This window comes from Myripristis murdjan, chromosome 14 (genome assembly GCF_902150065.1).
Source record: "Myripristis murdjan chromosome 14, fMyrMur1.1, whole genome shotgun sequence".
Classification (NCBI taxonomy): Eukaryota; Metazoa; Chordata; class Actinopteri; order Holocentriformes; family Holocentridae; genus Myripristis; species Myripristis murdjan.
Window position 1 is genome coordinate 35,231,699 of NC_043993.1, and position 20,798 is coordinate 35,252,496.

The 20,798-nt window shown below is 43.1% G+C and overlaps 2 protein-coding genes across 2 annotated transcripts in view; one reads left to right on the plus strand and one right to left on the minus strand.

The window, feature by feature from the left end:
• The window catches only part of capn5b (calpain 5b), a 41,337-nt gene that overhangs the window by 1,920 nt on the left and 18,619 nt on the right, over window positions 1–20,798 (plus strand). The window contains exons 2-5 of the mRNA XM_030068915.1: window positions 7,135–7,266; window positions 14,738–14,946; window positions 15,893–16,085; window positions 19,865–20,058. Of these exons, the coding sequence (XP_029924775.1) occupies window positions 7,135–7,266; window positions 14,738–14,946; window positions 15,893–16,085; window positions 19,865–20,058 (728 nt within the window). The remainder of the gene's footprint in view (window positions 1–7,134; window positions 7,267–14,737; window positions 14,947–15,892; window positions 16,086–19,864; window positions 20,059–20,798) is intronic.
• Window positions 11,055–11,635, minus strand: ompb (olfactory marker protein b). The gene has a single exon (XM_030068917.1). It carries the CDS (start codon window positions 11,633–11,635, stop codon window positions 11,153–11,155), a length of 483 nt encoding a protein of 160 aa, XP_029924777.1. The 3' UTR covers window positions 11,055–11,152.

Consider the following 20,798-nt stretch of genomic DNA (forward strand, 5'->3'; position numbering starts at 1 on the left):
GTCTTCGCTGACAGCGGTTTATATCAGCGGTCCAATCACAATTAATGTCACTGACCCCAAAATCACACATTATTGACCCTGAGTTTTCAAAATGTTGTCCATATGAGAAGATTTTGATCTAGTATTGAACTATGATATTGTCTCCTCTGTACATCAGGGGAGATAATGTTGGTGAGAGTGAAACCTTTATACATTCACTATTCACACTACTATTTCTAGTGAATAAAATAATAATAAAATATACTATTTATTCCAGGGGACCCCCTTAATCTTCATCAACAACCCCTGGTGGTCACGGGACCCCACTTTGAAAACAATGGAAAAAAAAGAAACCTGAAAATAACTGTGTGGCTCTTGATGTTGATGATTTTAATTTATTTCATGCGGTAACTCTCCCTAAAACCCTTGTTGTTGTTGTGAGCTGCGCACACTGTGACAGATAGATTCACATCCAAACAGTGACGTGCTTGTTCTGCCATGATGGAAAGGCTGCATGGAGCCTGTTCACACGATGCATCCAGGTTGGTACACAGGTTTTCTGGGGATGAGCGGCTTAAAAAAAAAAAACACCTACTTTTCAAAAAGGACACATTACAATGTGGGCAGAAAAAAAAATTAAAACTGGAAACTAAAAATCTTTGGCCATCTTCAGTGATTTCCATCGACTGATATTTATTCTTATTTCCTGCAGTTGTTTGTCCCCTCTTTTTTCTTGTTTGACAGCCTCACACTCACTTCCTCTTGCTGCAGTTTATGATCCACAATGGGCACAACCCGAAACAACACAAACTACTGCTTTTCTTTTAGTTGCAATTCCAGAAATTTGCTACGGGCCGGCCTCATTAGCATCACGTGACGAAGCAACATGGCAGTGCGTGTAAAACTGTTCATTAAAAAGACTCCTCCGACTTTATAAAAACACTGCGACGGTGTTCTAAAAAATTACAGAGCTGGAGGAGGAGGGTAATATTTAGAGGAAAAAAAACTTAAAGTTTAAATTTTATGAGAAAAAAACTAAAACATTTATGAACAAAAAAAACTTGAAAATTTTGAGATTATAAAGTCACAGATTTGCGAGAAAAAAAAAAAAAAGATTTTCTTATACTCTCAGATTCAGTAAGAAGGTAATCCTGGTGATTTTAGTCCAGAATCACAGTATTATCATCAGCGTCTGGACTTGGAGGAGACATTGCTGTGTCTCTAAACTGAAACTGATTGCAAAATATAATGGTTCCTTTATAAATATAAGAGCATAACAAAGATAAATATTAGAAAAAATGTTTTTACAATTTTTTTTCATAAAGTTGTGACTTTATAATCTCAGAATTTTCTTGTTTTTTTTCCACATAAATTTGTGAGTTTTTTTCTTGTAGTTTTACAACGTTAATCTCCAAAATTCTGACTTTTCTTCTCAGAATATTACCCCCCCCTCCCCCAGCTGTGTTATTTTTTTTTTTGGCCCTAGTATGCCGTTGAAGACTTTGATTCTCCATTTCTTGCTTTTCTACATTCATAAAAACATGTTTATGAACGTTATATGCCATCTCTGTCTTTGACTCAGTTTAAATCCGTCACACAGGACCTTTAAATGAAATTGCGCCTCAACAATGGTGATTAACTTGAATCATCGTAAGCTCACTGGTGATTCCCACGTCTACTACATCGATCCTGAGTGTCAAACACATCAGTCAAGTTGCTTAAAGTGTGAATGTGGCGTAAGCGATCCAAGAGGGCATTTTACCAGCGAAGGGTTGAAGGCTCCCAGGGCCCTGTAATGCCTGGTGTTATCCTCGCTGAAATGCATTTAGACTGCATTTGCTGCTGCGATGACGTCCAATATGGCAGAGTGTGCAAGAGGTTGTTCCTCCGCTCTGTCTGGCTCTCATTCTCTCTCTCTGTCCTGCCGCTCCATTTCCACCTCTTCTTTACATCAGCTGAGGGTATTTATGTCTCGACTGACAAGAAATAAAGTTAGTGGGCCATTTATCTGTTGTATGGGCCGGCTTTGCCATCCTTCCATAACAAGGATCCGTAGCACACTCTGGATCGGTCTTACAGAGCCTCCTCTTGTGCCTGTGCATGTGTGTGTTGTTGTATGGTTGTGTGTGTGTGTGTGTGTGTGTGTGTGTGTGTGTGTGTGTGTGTGTGTGTGTTTGTGCACCGCTGAAGGCTAATGTCACATGCTGATGGATGTCGTTGGGGAGACGCTACGAAAGCGGTCGGCAGGTTCTCAGTAGCGGGATAAATGATTAGGCTCTGCCAGCAACAGCCACAAAATTCACATTACTTCAGTGTCCGTAGGGCCGGCCGGGGATCGATACTCTATTACTCTTCCACCTAAGCCAATCCGTGATCGCCAGGCCACCGTAGGGAGGCCCAACCGCTGCCCAGACTCCACCGATCAATGGTAATGCAGACAGGAAAAAAAAAAGCCAAAACAAAAACAAAACGTGATTAGAGATCTTAACTCTCGGTCAGACAGTATCCCACAGAATGGCATGCAAGCATATGTATTTGTCTCACGCAGTCACACACACACACACTGCAGACGCTGACACTCACACACTGGCCTTTGTAAGGTGAGAGGGACTGCTGTGAGAGACTGGGAGGCCTCCAGGGAGCTCTGCAGCAGCTTCTGATTAAAAGTTTGCTTTTGCAGCAATCAGCTTTTTGCTGAGTCAGCAAATTACTGACCTTGGTTGTGTACTGTGTGCAGGTGTGTGTGTGTGTGTGTGTGTGCGTGTGCTTGCGGTGTGTTTGCGCTCTCCCAATGCTCACACTTGAACAGCCACCCTAGTGAACACGATCTTTGATCCGTATTTTTGCATATTCCTGTGCACATGCTCCATCCACCTCTGTGTTTTTTCTTTCCCACTGTGTGGATTAAGTCAGGGGGTGTTCTCCTGTTTTGCCTGTTGTAAAGTTGTGGGCCTGTGATGCTCTTTGAGCCTGTCAGCAGAACTAAAACTAACTAAAATAAACAGGCTTCATTCACAAAAAGTGAACAGTGATATGTGACACTTCTATCTTCCTTTTTGGTTTGGAATTGGCCATCGCACTGGAACATCGAACATGAAAGCCCACTGGGACACATCGCCTCCCGCCTCCCGACTCCAGTTGCACCTGAGTGCAGTCCGCAGATCGGGGTTGGGCTAAATGTGGGCGGAGCTAAACATTTGACTCCGCACACTTGCCCAATAGCAAGTAGCCCTGGTGTAGTGTATAGCATGCGACTATTCCAGCGTGTGCATTCGATATTGCACACTGGTGAATGTTGGTGCACCCCCCTCTCTTGAGAAATTGAGGACTTGACCCCCCCCAGAGGTGGAGTCGGATTTGCGCCCCTGCATGAGGGTCTAAATAAACTTGAACTTACTTAAATTAGTTGTTGGTGCAAGTGTTAGGCCAAATGTGTCAATGTGGGGGTTACTGACCTGAAAACCTTTGAGAACCCCTGGTTTAAATCATCATGTGACACAAAAAAATCTCCACTGAAAACAATAAATACTGTTTTGGAGGGTTAGCAGCTCCATGAGGCAGATTGAGGCTAACCCAAAACACCTGAAGCTGGACTAATGTATATGAAATAATAATGGTAATAACAGTAACCAACACATATTCACTGGCTTTGGGAGGAGCCATCATCGCAGTACATGTGCACCACAGTGTTGGGAAAGTAAAAGGCCAACATTGGCTCGATGTTACGGGTCCCTCCCCGGTGCAGGAGGCTGCAGTGTGCGCTGTATGTTGCATGGGCAGCTGCCCACATACACACACTCTTCCTCTTGCTCCCTCTTTTACTTTTCTAACCCTAGTTGAGTGCTGCAAGTGTGTAAAGATAAAGAGCTGTTAAGTGGTGCTGTGCTTTTTGCTGTCTGTTGAGTAATGGCCGAGGTGCCCATCGACCCGCCGGTCCCATAAAACAGAGGACAGAAAACAGACAGACCATTCCCACCCAGACTACAACAAGCACAGCTGTGTGGGCAGCACTAAAAGACTAGAGTTATACAGATATGTCGGGCTGCTGTCGGCTTTTTATCAAAAATAAGGCTTAAACCAGTCACGTGCCTTTCTTCTATCTCAACACTGGAGCTCCCTCCGCTCCTTTTGCTACTGACAGCTGTGATTCAGAGGCTCAGGCCGGCCACATACAAAACGTTTTGCTGTTTTACCTTGAGGTGGTTGCATTGTTATCCTGAATGTCACCATCAACTTATTGTTCCCTGCGGTCGAGAGCTCCATGGCACACTAACAGCTCGCTTCCCTGCATTATCTGCACTGACAAGGACCGCCCTTTGGCAAGGTTTCTGAAAAATAAGCCACTATTTACATAGAAATCTTCAAATAAACAATTGACGGTCTTCATAACTGAAAAGGCGTACTGAAATATTCCCATGGAAGAATTGGATATAAAATTCCATGTTATTAATAATAATTAGTGCTGCAAATGGTTATTTTTATGGTTAATAAAATAAATAAAAACAAATACTCATCAAAAGTTACCAAACGCAGTTATCACTGTTAGTTTTGAAATGTAATATGGTAACAGATTACTGGTTGCCCTGTTAAAAATATAATAAGTAATGCAACTGTTTTAAGTACTCCATCAGTGTAATGTATCTTATTACATTTAATTATGATTTGATTACTCTTTTAACAAATGTGTTAAACTGTACAATAAAGCTGAAAAGTCCTAAAATCAGAAGTTTAAACTAGGCAGTGTAAACCTCACAACAGAACTCAGCGGTCTTTTATTAAAAGTTCTTCAGCAGAGCTTGAAATAAGATCACCACCAAAACAAATCACAAGGATGCAGGTCACAAACAATAAAGCACCTTGACTGGTTGCTTTAGAGTAATGCACTTGAATGATTGGCAGAGGAGAGATGGAGCAAATTCAAACAAGACAACCAATCAAACACAAAGCTCAAAATTTGAGTGCATAATGCCAAATGAATGGAGTCTGTCTGTACGTAGAGACGCTCCTTGTATGCAGTGTGGAGATGCGGGAGAAGCTCCTCCAGATGTGTGAGTTGAAGTTCTTCCAGACAGGGTCCTCCACCAGACAATCCAAGATGACCCTCACTAAACTTCAAGGTTCACAAGGACTGTCCAGTGTCTCCCAGTTGAACTAGAGACGTCCCCTACTGCCTCTAAGAAGGCTGCCATTTGGCACGCATTGCTCCAACAACAGTCAGAGTCTGTCCACACAGTGGCAGCGAGGTGAGCATTTCATTCACGGGGACAAACTCCAACACAGCAGCGCTCAGGAGGAGACTTACAAGCAGCCACATACCTGCCTGCCGCCTCTCACCTTTGGCAGCTTGGCAGAGGACCGGGTCCAGCCCCTGACCACTGGAGGGTGGTCTCACCTCCCTCATTCAGCCTGAGCATGACCAGATCCTGGGTCAGCTCCACCCAGTAGTCGAGTTGTAAAAAAAAATCAGGTTGGATGGTCAATTTTTTTCACTTGATGAAAAGTGAGGATGGCAGTTTTACAGGGGGGGGGATGATTTTTGACCGTTTTTATTTCAGGGGGGATGCCGTCCACCCTCATCCCCCCTCAACTCGAGTACTGGGTCCACCCACCAGGCACTCACCTCTGAGCTCACATCCCACACCTGGCTTCAGGAGAGGGACCCCGGTCTCCTGAATCCGGGCGAGGAGTCTGTTTCTTCATGCTGATGCTCCACAGGGGCTTCAGATTTGCTCTTATTCTTGAACCTCACTTGAGGACTGATTTGTCTCTAGTGACCCCACCACCCACTGCGTGCCCCCAGGATCCCAGAGGAACACAAAAACTCTGATTCCAGGATGGGTTGACCAATCCTTTCAGCTCTTGTAATAATAATAATAATAATAATGATGTTTTTCTCTATTGATCCTTGCAGGGAAATGTCTCCCCTCCCCCACTCCACACGCAGTGCAGAGGTCAGGCTCGGTTACAGAACAGCAGCCCCAGAGCTACCAGCGATTCAATGTCTTGCTGAAGGACAGCTCAGCAGGGCGAACTGTTTTACGATGATAACCGCTGATTAAAATTGCGTGTTGTTTGGTATAGGAAAGGGAGCAAATCCAACAAACATTCCTATAGCGATACATCTTGCACTCACTCCGTTGTTTCCTTGTAGAGGAATATGAAAAAAACATTGTCAACAAACTGGGTTTGTTTTGAGGCGAACATTGGCACTTACACAAACACTCAAACATGCAGCGTGTAATAGATTATTTGCCGCTTGTTTATGTAGACAGATGGAAATATAGGCATTGTGTTTAGACAATAGGAGAGAGGACACTGTTGTTTCCTTAGTTTGCCAATGGAGAGCATAGGCCCACAGCCCATATTAATCATCCCAAACATTATCACAGGAAGAGAGAGAGTCTTTCCTCTGCATGAGAGAGAGAGAGTGATGGAGCACCATATTGTTAGCAGTAATAGTGGTTTGTCCACTCTGCAAAAGAAAATGGAAATCACTGCCAACATGTAATTTAGTTCCATAAAAACACAGAGCCCTGTCACACCTAACCGGCAGATTTTCTGAACATCCAGAGGTGGAAATATGAAAATGTGAGAGGACAGATTGTCTCTTTCTGATACATGAATTTGTCCCTCACATGTGCCTCACGTCTTGCACTTTGTACTTGCACTGTACACCTTTACGCATACGTCAACATATAAAGTTATTAAACATGTTTTTTCTACATTGCCAAGAATATAATTCGGGTTGAAATATGAAATTTTTAAGTTTTAAGTTTTTTTTAAATATTGTAGCATGAGAATGATCACAGTTACAGATGGACGCATAATAAAAAATATCGGCATCAGCCTTCAAAAATGTACATCGATTGAGCCCTAATTTGAAATGTTTTAGGATATTTGCTGGTTGCTTATGGCAGAAGCCTCACCTTGACTTGAAAATGGGTGGCTGAACTTTTCTGTAACTCGATGGTCGCCTTTGCGTCGACCAGATGAAGTGGCCTGGATGAAGCTGCCGGTCTGCTGTTCCTTGTCACGTTTTTCCAATTTCATCTTCTCTGAATCTCCAAGACGCCATTCACCAGCTGGCAAATCTCTTACATGTCCTTTGTCTTTCTTTGTCTTCATGTCTTTTTGTCTCTGTCTTTTTGACTATAGGAGCTGTGTGAGGATCCTCACCTGTTTGTGGATGGCATCAGTGCACATGATCTGCACCAGGGACAACTGGGGAACTGCTGGTTTGTAGCGGCATGCTCAAGTCTGGCCTCCAGAGAGTCTCTGTGGCAAAAAGTAAGTGTGTGTGTGTGTGTGTGTGTGTGTGTGTGTGTGTGTGTGTGTGTGTGTGTGTGTGTGATAGAATCTCATCAAGTTCGGAGTGTGTAACTGCAAGAGTTTTGTTCCAAAAGGAGATCCCCATCAGTTGATAAAAGTGCTGCTGTCTTACACAGTGATTGATAATACTAAATTAAAAGTCGTTACTCTACTTTTTTTTTTTTTTTTAAAGAGGAGCAGGTAATTTAAGTCTTGGGTGGTGGAGACATTGGCAACATTTTCATCAGATAGACCCTTTTACTATTCAAATATATGGAAAGATAAGAGCTCAGTTACTGGTTTGTTTTTGGTTTGTTCAAAAATGAACATGTATTTTGGACGAGAATTTACCAAATTGTAAATGTTGTGCAACGCTCCACCTCCAGTGTATAAGCGTCCATTAGGAGTCATTACATAAAGAGGAGTAAACATCAGGGGACTCATTACGGCACATCGACACTTCCCTGGGTCTCAGCAGACTCCACCAGTCAGTAGAATAACTCAGCTCAAAGCAGGCTCGCAGGACCAGCTGGAAACCCTGAGGTTAGACCAATATATTGTTTTTTTGCTAGCTCTTGTTGTTGTTTTTACTGTTAGTATTATTTTTATTGCACATGGCCAACCAAACAAATCCCTCCAGCTTCAGGTGTGTCGAACCCTGTCTTACTTTAGCTAACAGGCCTAAAGAGTGCCATTAAACAACCACATCAGAGATTTTGAATGTTTGGCCCATTTACTACAGTTTACCCCCATTTTATATTGCAATGAACCATTTTGCAGATTTTGCAAACATTTCTACTTGGATGTTCTTCCAGTGGAGGGACAGTTTCACTTCAGGTCCTGAAAACCCAACAGTGCTGCTGCTTTTAGGAAAGCTCATGTGGAGGACTTTATTCCTCTGATGGAAAACTGGAGTGAAGAAAGTCTGAAGGCTCTGAAATTTCATTTTCATATCGTAGTGGAATGAATGGAAACCAGCGTCTGAGGAACACCAAACGGCTGGAGAATAGGGAGGAGAAATGATGTGGCAGCTCTAAAATACGACTGCCTTGTCTTGGGAAGAGATTAGCAGAAACATAAAGTGCATACATTTTGTAAATATTGTTGTAAACATGCAGAATGACAGGTATCATTCTGTAATGTGGCTGTAACAGCTGAGCGCTCTTGGTGTCCCGGGACAGTCTAAATGCTGTTTCAGATGCTTTTGCGACAAGAATAAAAAATTTTGAGGAAGCACTTGAAAACACTCAAATTCTGAGATATCGAGTACTGATAGCTAAAACATTTGACTATCAACAGGTAGGGATGGGTATCGAGGAACTTCTGCGTTGGAACGGATTAGAACCCTATCCCTATCCCTAACTGGGACATCAGCGGGACTAAAGACCAAAAGATGCCTCTGTATCAGCAGGTTCTGATGGTGTTGAAAACTCAAGTAAACAGATGTGAAAGTAGGGTGGCACTGGTCAGGTGCTTTCTACCATATAAAGGTCCAGTTCTGCTGCACAGAATGAGGAACAGGCAGCTGCAACGTGCACATGCATTTCCAGCAAGAAAACATTTACATTTACCAGCTCAACGAAAACCAGCAATTAGCGAGCTGGGTGACTTACAAATTGTTTCCCCCCGGTTCCAGTGTGTGTGTGTCCAGCACACCTGTGGGCTTTTTGTTCAGAGACTGTATTGAGCTAATGCTAACACTAGGTAATGTGGCTAACCTTTGGCTATAGCTGCAAAATACATCGTGATCATGACGTTCAGTTTTATACTAGTTTTATTTCAGTTAACTAAAATGTCCTCACACCCAGTTTTAGTTTTTAGTTTTAGTTTTAGTTAGCTATAATAACCTTGGTTGTAGGGCAGACAGTGGTTACCTTTTCACTTTTGAGCTTCTACTTTTTATTGTTTTCTCACTTTGCCAGTGCGTTCAATATATTATATGCTAAAATGTCAGCATGCAGCTCATTATCACTCAGTATAGCGGATGCCAAAGCGCACACTCTATGTTGTGAACATGGAGCACCAGAACCAATTATCTTGATCTGATGATTTTTGTGTCTGTCTTTAGCATACGGCCAATGAACCGGTTTTCAGAGACATCCTTTAATTCACGCTGGTAGGCTGATCGGTAAGTGTCAGCAGCAGTGACACATGACCAGGAGGGCACTGAACAACCACAGGAGTGTGTGACTGATATTTACATATTCAGGGCTGCAGTGAATTTGATTTAATTAGACTCATGAGACCGTGTGTTGCTGCTCCAGCAATGCAGAACGGGCGTTTCTGTTAATCAGGAGGTTTCAGCCAAAGGCGGCTTGATCGCTGAGATGGACAGGAAACAAGCCTAAAATCACTGGATATCTGAGTTTTTTCCCTTTTCAATCTCCTGTGATCCGACACAAGGCTTTTCATTCACTGTCACAGTTCCCACCGTCCCTTGTGGCTCGCAGGGTCACACCTAAAGGGGAGAGGTTGTTGTGCAGATGAAACTACCACGGCCTCCCTCCCCACCCCCATTTGTCAGGGTCACCATGCAGAAAGGAGATGTATGAGGGCAAACACACACACACACACACACACACACACACACACACACACACACAGCGTCTCCAGTCACTATCTCATATGGGACTCATCTCTACCAGGCACGTCAAGGACAGATATTTGTCACACACGAGGAGGAGAATAACATTTTTGCTCACTACCAAAGCATAAAGAAACCATAGTTCAGATGTTTTTTTTGTTTTGTTTTGTTTTGTTTTTTTGTCAGGAAAGTACAGATACATGTCTTATTTATTTGATTATTCCAGATTTATTTGTTTTTGAGGTAATTCATTCATAAAAACTACAGGTAAGAGACTGGATAATTAAATAACTCCTCTAAAAAGGCTCCTCTGGTAGAGCTGTGAAGTGATCGAGGCTTGTACTTGTTGCACCTTATATTCCTGAGCGACTTTACTTCCTGAGATAATATTCAGCTCTATTATTTCCAGCACCATAATAGCAAATATATTAAGACACATTTTTCAAGATCAGCACATCTAGTTACAGCAGGAAGTCATACATTTGATTTTATTGCCAAAGATATAGAGAAAGGACAGTTGATCTTGAGCTTCTAGAAGGTATCAGATGTCTCCGCAGTGTGGGACTCCTCCCCTGCAACAGTCTTTCACTGACACTGAAAATGGAGCCACCCCTACAGCAAATGTAGTTTTAAAGGACCATACCAGTGATTTTGCATGCTTAGTGTAATCTCTACAAAATGTGTACGTGCTTCTTATTTCTGCTGATCTTTTTCCAAAACAAACAGTCGTATTTTAGATGTCATATTCCCTCCCTTTTATGCAGCCACTAATTTCCATTTATTCCCCCACCATATGAAAATGAACTTTCTGAGACTTCAAACTTTGTACTCCATCAGTGTAGTTGAGTCCTCCACATTAGCTTTCTTAGTTAGATCTGATGACTTGAAATTGGATGGAGTGAAGCGGCCTCTGGGAAGTAGTCCCAGGGAAATGTTTGCTTTACTTAGCCAATTATCAGCTCTGTGGTTTATGAATAATGAAAACTTTGTTAGCCACATAGGAAGAACATTTAAGGGTCGATGTTTCAACCAGAAATTCAGATTTTAAAATCAATGGATTTTGATACCTTTGAGTACCTCGTATGATTTGTCAGATGGTTCACTGCAATGTAAAATGTTGGTAAATTGTACTAAAATGGGCCAAACATCCAAAATCACTGATAGGTAACCTAAATCTAATTCCACAACCCCACAGCACACTGGCTCTGAACAAATACACTCACAATCAGGAAAAGCATCAATTTTGCAGCAAGTGTCTGTTCGGTTACATATACCCAAGACTCAGCTATCCACTTTGAAGGTAATGGAGCAGTCGACGCTCTCTGGGATGCAGCCCTCCTCAAACGCAAACAGGAAGTACATCACCTTCCTTACCTTGGCCAGCTCAGCAATTCTCTCACCGAACTCTTGAGCGTCTGCCTCATAACAGTGGACGGACGCATCCTGAGCGCCACCCTGGACCTTCCAGAAAACCCCGGCGGGTTCAAGCAACTGACGGGTCATCAGGTGGGTCAGGTCGGGCGTCCACAGCTGTGAGGTGGCCGTGACGGTGAGGCGTCCCGTCTGCGCCAGCCGCACTGTCCAATGTGAGAACTGGAGGGACTGCTTGGAGAAGTCCAACCGGTAGACCGCCTCGTTGGGCCGCAGCAGGCGCTCGCCCTCCTGCCGCCTCTGGCCTCGCTGCTGCAGAGACTGCACCCGCAGGCGCATCACCTCCGTCAGCTGGGGATCCAGGCGAAAGGGCAGCTCCAGCTCGGCGTGCATGCTTGGATGTCACACTCCAGCAGCGTCAGGAGGTTGATAGCAATTTCAAGGCTGGATTGGATCAGCAGCTGCGTGGAAACCGGCTGTCTTGGCTTTCACTTTCTCTTTGTCACTCCTCGCTCCTCTCTTTGCGGTTTTGTTCCCTCCAGCACAGACAAGTAAGGCACGACCAGGTGTAGGTTCAGCTTTAACACGATTTCCGCCTCCTTTTCCAACTGTATAGCTCATGTGACTGTCTCTCGTGTGTGTGTGTACCATCAATGCATCTCAAGAAGTGGGTGGGTCTTGCACAGAGGTGCCGATGAGCAGAGGTGCTAGGCAACCAGATCTAATGACATTTGCAGCTGCAGCGTGGGGATTGCCCTCAGGGGACTGGGCACAGCAATGTTTGCCACATATTTGTTTATCTCAGGTTCTTTGCTTAGCTACAGATCCTTTCCTGTAATGCATTCTGCATGGCTGATAAGTGTCCCTAAATGTAAAAGTGCCAGGGGGATTGCATGAGAGTCGGTGCAAATGTGAAATACGGAGAAGGTGTAGTTAGAGCAAGAGAGTCCTTTTCACGTTGGAGTTGGATTCTTAAGGCCGGTGAGGGGGAGGAGAAGAGGATGAGGGGAATACCTCTTTACTCCTGTTGGTCTGTACTTTAACCCGGTGCAGGTGATGCTGTCAGCAAGGCACCCTCCACTTGTGTCTCTGATCAGCAGTGAGGTCAGCCAGTACACTCACCTCGCCGAGTTTAGCTATTATAGAGCCTCACCGGGCCCAGGATGAAAGCTAAGATAGATAGACCCCTTGCTTTCTCACACTCTGTAGTACAAAGTCACAGAGAGTAAGCAAGAGCGGGGTGAGGTGCAGGACAGACGGATTCCCAGAGGATTACAAAATGACTGTGAGGTTTATGTGGTGCAGTGCTTTGTTTTTTTCTGTCCGCTCCTCCTCTTCTGCTCTTAAAGGAGCTGTTGCTGCTTCACATCGTCGGCCCTCTGGAGAGGCCAAAGTCCCTCCATCAGCAGAACGTCTCCTCCTGCAGAGCCACAGAAACTGCGAAAGGCTGTTTCGTCCACACGCTTTGACGTCTCCAAGGACGCTCAATACAACACCGATTCCTCTGATTGAAGATTACCCTCTCAGGGCTTTTCCTGGCTCAAAATGAGACAAAGGTTCACTACTGAGTGGGGGAATAATCACAGTGACAGGCCAATGGACATGTGCACATACTGCCACCTATTAGAGCAGGTTCCCTGACAGTGGCTCTCATGAAACAGTATGGACACATAAGCCATAATAATGTGTAAAAGTAAGACCAAGAAAAAAATGGAAAAGAAAACGTAAAAGTAAAAACTAAGATGACAATAAAAAGATGTAAAATACATAGACTTTCATATAAAAACCCAAATTGTCCAATTACATATTTACAGTTTGTTCACTTTGCTAGATACAGAGAACCATCTTTCCAATATTTTTTTTTTTTTACTTTTTTTTACCTTATCCCAAATTACCTGTAACTGAGGACAGTCCCCTAAAAATGTGTGACAAGTCTCCTGTCAGGCCAGCGGAGAGGTTCTTCTTATCATAGTTGGATATTAGCAGTGGGGATCTAAAATATCTCATTCTTAGGTTCGGGTAAAATGCATCAGAGATGACACTGATAGCAGCAACCAGGAAGCTGATCCTCACTTGCTCTGCCAAGATGTGCCAGCATGTCCACTCTGAACGAAATCCCTGTGGGATTTTACCATTCTCAAAAAAAAAAAAAAAAAAAAAAAAAGTGGCAATGAGAAATAACTGTTTTTAAAGTTTGTACTAGCCAATCTGTTGCAGCTGACCAGTGAGCAACAAAACTTGGTTAAAGAAATTAAGAACTGATGTTGTGTCTTGCTGGTGTTTTAGGGTGAAACTCAGATCACGATATTTGAAATGTGGTCACACTCAGATTTTCATGCTCCCCCTCTGTTTCATTCATTTTCACATTTTGTACAGAGACAAAACATTTTCAGACTTTAGCCTTCATCAGTGTCACTTCTTTACTAGTGAACAGGAATTCTCAAGTTTTTAGAGATTAACAGATTTCCCACAGGTGTTCTTCGTAATGACAATCACCTGGGATCGCCTGTCCCCTCTCGGAAAAATCAGCAGTGGCAGTCGGGCCATACCAAGAATCACACTGAAAAAAAAAACCATTACATATCAATCACTAGGCTGTACACAACATGTGAAAAAAACACCAGTAAAATAAGTTACTCATATATCAATTTCAGAAGTCATCGGCTATCGTCTGACAATGATTTTGGGCACCACACCAATTTTTCAGGTCTTCTGGTGTAGCTACATATAAATTTTCAGTACTTTATAACAATCTATGAGAATATGAGTAGATACTGAATTTTTTTTTTTAAGGTAAACACAGTTTGTCAATAAGTTACTGATAATTTAACTTAAAAGGCATGGATGAAAAAAAATGATATGGACTGAAAGCATCACACATATGTGCAGTGAAAACCCTCCTCAACTCTCATTTAACTCCTTTTTAAATATTGAGGAAATTATAGACAGTCTTGACCTTTTGAAATAACATTAGTCATGTACATGTTTCTCTTTAGTGTGCACAGTGTGTTCTGCACAGTTTGCTTCTCCTTCAGGTTGTGGATAAGCAATATTTGATACCGTCATACCATCATGATACCACCATATCAGCGTGTTTGGAGGTTAGAGATGTGTGAATGTGCTTTTCCTTTTTCATGACTTTTGCCTAGAAAATAGAAACCTGAAAGCGAGAAGCGAGAAGACTGAAAAAAAGAATGGAGGCTGGTTTAAAGGGGTTCCTTCGCCCAGAGCAGGCAACCAGTCGACCAATCATTCCCTCTTACCCACGTCCTGTTATTGCTGGATTTATGACTTGAAGATCCAAGGTGATAAATGTGTCCCCTAATCCTGAATGCATCAGCAGACATGGGGGAACGCTGTCACAGGCCACTCCACCTTGGTGTTATTTATGATCCGCAGACTGACGCTGTTTGTCTTTTTCACCCTCTTGCTCATTCTAACCTCCTCCCAAACTGCCGTCCTCTCCTTCCCCACCCTCCCCTTTCCGTTCTGCAGGTCATTCCTGACTGGAAGGAACAGGAGTGGGACTCAGAGAAGCCCGACTCCTATGCCGGGATCTTCCACTTCCGCTTCTGGCGTTTCGGCGAGTGGGTGGACGTGGTGATCGACGACCGGCTGCCCACAGTGGACAACCAGCTGGTCTACTGCCACTCGGATGACAGCAACGAGTTTTGGAGTGCCCTGGTGGAGAAGGCCTACGCCAAGTTAGTACTGGTGCCAGCAAATAAAGCAGTACATTCTTAGATTTCATGATGTTACTACTTTCCCTCTACAACCAGCTTAAACCATAAGACATCATGCTTATTATGGACATAAATGCTTTTATGCTTTATTTGCATAACAGCGAATCAGACTTGAAGGATATATTACACTTGAATTGAGTATCAAAAAACACTATATGGGTAAGAACCCCATCTGTCACTTTAATGCTGTTTCAGAACCTTTTCAGTCCTGCCAACAATAAAAATCTGAAGGACTTTTTGACAAGAAAATTGATATGGTGACTATCAGTCACAACATACGTTGCACATGCAATGTGCAGGCGAAGAAGTAAACTGTAAAACTCAGTGTGTAGCCAGTATTGTCAGGTGTGTTTAAGATGACAGTTTCGCAAACAGAACTTTAGAAAGATCCTAAGTTGTTGTTTGAAATGTTGATCCTCTACAGTTAAACTCTTTTGGGAATAGATTTTCTGTCCTATACTTCACCTGTTAGGACATTACAGGCCCTCATAGCCTGCTACAGCAAACCCATACAAAGTCAACATGGGTTCAGTATATCAGCAATAAGGCGATAGGTTGCTGACTCAGTGATGATCATACAAAAGTAAATGCATAAAAATGCACCATAGTCCCAGTTACATTTGGAGTGGATGGAAAAAACAGGTATAGTTAATATTTATATATGGCAGTGAAGTGAAGTATCTGATAGCATGGCCTTTTTTAGACCAGGTGGTTTTACCATGGGGAGAGAGTATTCTCATGTCTCCTTTTTTTAGTCAGAGGTTGCAAATGTCACCTCCTATACACAGACAGCTCACCTTTTCCACTCTTTATACACCTCAGGAAAGAGACACTCTTCCCCACCATAGCAACAAGATCAGTGATCCCCTCAGTGGGTACCAGTAACCAGACTCTCCTCTCCCTGCAGGGTTTATGGCTGCTACGAGGCTTTGGATGGGGGTAATACAGCCGATGCACTGGTGGACTTCACCGGCGGTGTTTCGGAGCCTGTGGACTTGCTGGAGGGCCAGATGGCCACAGATGAGGCAGCCCGCAACCAGCTGTTTGAAAGAGTCCTCAAAGTCCACAACCGAGATGGCCTCATCAGCTGCTCCATCAGGGTGAGCTAAGACTTACACAGCAGGCTCAGTTACTGCGGCCTGCCTGGAAGATGACTTTTAGGTTTAAGAAAGTTAAGCAGAGCTCTGTTGTACAGTTAAAAACGAATGCTGGTTTAGGAAACCAAAGCATAGTGGTATAAACCTAACTTAATTCGTAGAGTTCATATTCTTGGTGCTCGCTTACCAAATAAAAAAGAACAAGCGATCAAGAAGGAGTTTATGTTTTTCAAGGGTTTTTCAAACCCTGCAGCACACTAAGACAGAAACTGGTGCACCCAAACACAACAAGAGCAATCTAGTGTATGCAGTCCAATGCAGTGAGGAATGTACAGACGAAAATATTGGTGACCAACTCCTCAGGTCAAGCCTCAGCAGTTTACCTGAACCTGAGGGATACGGGACACTCCTTTGAGGACCTCAACATTCAAATCTTGGATAGAAAGGACAGATGGTTTGAAAGAGGAATGAGGGAAGCAATCTATGTGAAGAGGAGGTCTCAGGTACCATCTATCTGCAGCCTGCAATGCTGTCCTGTCATCCCTTCCCAGAAAATGTAACCATTCCCTCTTGGCCTCTTGTGACCTAAAGAGTCGTTGTTCACTCCTGGAGTCAGGTGACTTCAGCGATACTAAGGACGGTCGTCACAACAGGGAGGAGCACTAACGAGCCAGTGGTTTCAATAACAGTCCCACTAAGGTTGAATACCTGGGACTCCCCACCAGTCTGCCAGAGCTGAAGAAGCTTCTTGGATGAGAAGTGATGTCTTCAAAGAATCTACAAACAAATCCAGCTGCCCTTGACTCAGCTCTCCGTGGATAACCATGACCTGGATGACTGAGAATCTGCACAGACAACAAGTGATCTAATGAACATTTTAGACCAGGGGTGTCAAACTGGTGCCATGGAGGGCCGAGAGGCTGCAGGTTTTCATTCCAACTGAAAACTCCCCCAGGTGATTTCACTGATTACCTCACCTTCAAGCAGAGAGGAGGAACCAATCAGTGAAGTCACCTGGTGACGTTTTTGGTTGGAATGAAAACCTGCAGCCTCTCAGCCTTCCATGGCACTAGTTTGACACCCCTGTTTTAGACCAGTGGTTCCTAACCCAGTCCTCAAGGCACCCCTGTCCTGCAGGTTTTTGTTTCAGCTCTACTCAAGCACAGCTGACCCAATTAAGGCCCATGCACCCTCATGCACAGCCTGTTCAGGTAGATCTATTTCAACCAATCAGCATGAAACCCTTAAGTGGATCAGGTGTGAAAGAGTAGAGCTGAAACATAAAGCTGCAGGACAGGGGTGCCTTGAGGACTGGGTTGGGAACCACTGTTTTAGACTAACAAGTCAGCCTATTCATTATGGCTTGACAGAACTTCAAATTTCTCTTTCTCTTTATCTTCGGTGAAACAGGTTTGGATAAATGGAGCAGTAGGCCAAATTATTGAAGATACAGGTTTTCTAAAAGTCATGGAATTGGGAAATTTGTTTTCAAGGCCTGGAAATGTCTTGGAAAATTATGAAATATCTGTAAAGTTGTGGAAAAAGTCATTAACATTTTGATCATATTTGAGCTAGAACCTGACAAGGGAGAACAATTCAAATTTTTATTTCTTCAAAAGCAGTTCTCATATTGTTCTGGACAATCAGTCTGTCAGAGTAAAGAGATGAAGAGGCGACTGCTATGAGATGTTTTTATTATGCCTTCACGTCGACAGCAGCCAGAGGCATTATGTTTTCAGTTTGTCCCTCCGTCTATACGTACATACGTCCCATTCTGGTGAACACAGTATCTCATGAACGACTTGAGGGAATTTCTTCAAATTTGGCATCCATTTGGACTCAAGGATGAACTGATTAGATTTTGGTAGTCAAAGGTCACTTCCATATCGAACATATCTCAGGAACACCTTGAAGGAATTTCTTCAAATCTGGCAAAAAAAAAAAAAAAAAATGGATTTGCAGATCTGTTTGTGTCAAGAGAAAACATAGTGTCTGCTGGAATTTTTTTTTTTTTTTTTGAAAGTATTGGAAGGGATTTTTTTAGCATCCGACCAGTATCCAGCACTCAGTAACAATGAGAGGAAGATACCACCACCACTGTCCTGTCAAGAACAGCTGGCTGAAGTGAAATAATCTAAAATTTTTCAAAAGGGATGAAATGAACTATCCCTTTAAGAACCACCACTCCACACCAATCCATGAGTATGCAAGGAGTGTAGGTTATTGCACTGGCTAAAGCCTTAAAGTAAAATGAACTAATTTGAATGTTATTCTGGCATTTCTGCCTGTGCTCCCCCATTGGGAATATCTGTTACAGCTGTTGGTTTGGGAACATACTGTTACCACCGTTTTTTAACAAATTACTCTTGACTGAGAGGACTCCTGAATGTGTGCCGCGTTTTGTTTCAGAATGAGATATCCAACCATTCGGAAAAAAAGAACACCTTGTACAAAATGACACATAACAACAGAACAACATTAAAACAAGCCAGGTTTGGATAATAAGCCAATGAGATGTCTGGGTAACAATATGACACTGCAGCATGCAGACTGGTGCACTCCACAGATGGGAATTTTATGCCCTGGAAATGAACTCCCCCTCTGAGCTTTAATCTATAATCCTAGATATGGAAACAAGGACTAAGACTAGTGCTTTACTTTAAGTCTGGCTAATAACACACCGATAGGTCCGAATGCACCTTTCATTACAGCTGCAGAGCTCATTCACCAATAAGTCACTCTATTTGTCATCCTTTTTGTGGGGAAGAAAATGCATCATCGCAGTAACACACTCGCTGACTGATTCACGGTGAGAACAGATCGGACTGTGTTTCATTTGTCTCTTGCTTTTTTGAATACGAATGTGCTTTTTTAGGAAGTGTGTGCCCTTCTTTGTCTACCTTGCCTAGCATGCCAGTGAGTAGATCTGTCTGTCTGTCTGTCTGTCTGTCTATGAATGCTTTTTGAAAGGTGTCACATGGAGGCAAAGTGCACTGAACACACAATTATTGGATCGAAGAACCAATTTTCTGATAACACAGCCTGATGACTCTCTTTTTTCTATTACTATCCAATGGTTTTGAGTCACAAGTGGTTCATCAGAAGTATTTCAACGTGTCAATAACCACGAACAACTGGATTTTCCCTGTTTGGCAGACAGAGCTGTCAGGGTCAGCAGATAGATCAGGCACATTGCCTAGAGCCTATCTTTTTTTTTTTTTTTTAAGAAAAACTACTAGATATCTACATATGTAATTATTATTATTGAATATATTTATATAATATATAAATATATATGTCACAGTGACTCTGGAACTGACCAAAGATTCTTTACAAATTACAAAAAAAAAAAAAAAAAAAATGTCGAAACTAGTAAAAAACCCATACTCTATATTATATTATACATTATGCATAATACATACATAGTATTATACAAGATAAGATTAAGATTACACCACAAGAAAAATACCATAAAACAACCACAAAATTACCAAATACATAAATTGATAAATACATAAATAAATAACAAATAACAAGAAAATCACACAAAAAAATTCTCCCAAAAAATGAAAAATAAAAAAAATTTGCAAACCTCTCAGATTGGTCCTGTTTTGGATCTATTTGCGCTAAAACACAAGGGGGCCCAAATGATTTTTTGCTGTGGGCCCCCAAATGTCTAGGAGCGGCACTGTTCCCACGCATCCGCACAGCGTCTCTGGTTTGTGGTTTTCCAAGCAACTACTAATTTATTATTATTTTTTTTTTTTTTTTAAATCACCCAGGCAACCACAGTGGAGGACATGGAGGCGCGGCTGGACTGCGGCTTGGTGAAAGGCCACGCCTACGCCGTGACGGATGTACGGAAAGTGCGGCTGGGTCACGGGCTGCTGGCCTTCTTCAAATCGGAGAAGCTGCACATGATCCGCATGAGGAACCCCTGGGGGGAGAAGGAGTGGAGCGGCCCGTGGAGTGACAGGTAAACACGCCTCTGCCACCTGCAGGCACAAACCACTCACTGCAGCTCCTGTAATCTGAACCTCGAGGAAAAGAGGATAATACAGAATGTCAGGTCTCAAGGAGGCTAATGGATTCTTCTCCATCTTCATCCATCTGTGCCACTAATATAGAACAGAAGCAGGGTGTTTCTAGAGAGAGGTTAAAACTCAACAAGGCGCTGTCGAACATGCCACCTTGTTTTACCTCTCATAGATCAATCAGCGTAATTACTTCCACCAGTGGAGGCGGACAGGGATTACGTTTTCGTCTCATTCCTTCTGTTTGTTTGTTTGTTAGCAGAATATCTCAAAAAGTTCTGAGTGGATTTGCACCAAAAATTCTGTAAAGATTAGTCGTGGGTTGATCACAAAAAGGGCCATGCAAAAAAAGCTTGGCCATGGGGCACGAAAGAGCTCATTGTGCTGATTGGCCAAAAGGGGGCGTGGCCTGTCACAACAAAGTACAACAAAACTTGATCATTGGACAAGAAGGAGCTGAGGCGAACAAGCGAACGCATGAATGAGCAGACACCAGTCCATAGTCTCCACCACACAGACACCACAGCCATGCAATGGGAAACAGCCCGTGGTGGAGATGCGATTAGGGCATTGTTTGTCTGCAGAGAGCCATAATCCCCCGTACACTCCCACGGCATCCAAACAAGTTGCCTTTGCCACAGTGAGCCTTGTATTCAAACGCCTGGGTGAGTAGAAGTGATTT

Excerpts from the sequence above, each read along its gene's own strand:
- ompb (XM_030068917.1), bottom strand. The coding sequence starts at position 11,635 with ATGCACGCCGAGCTGGAGCTGCCCTTTCGCCTGGATCCCCAGCTGACG.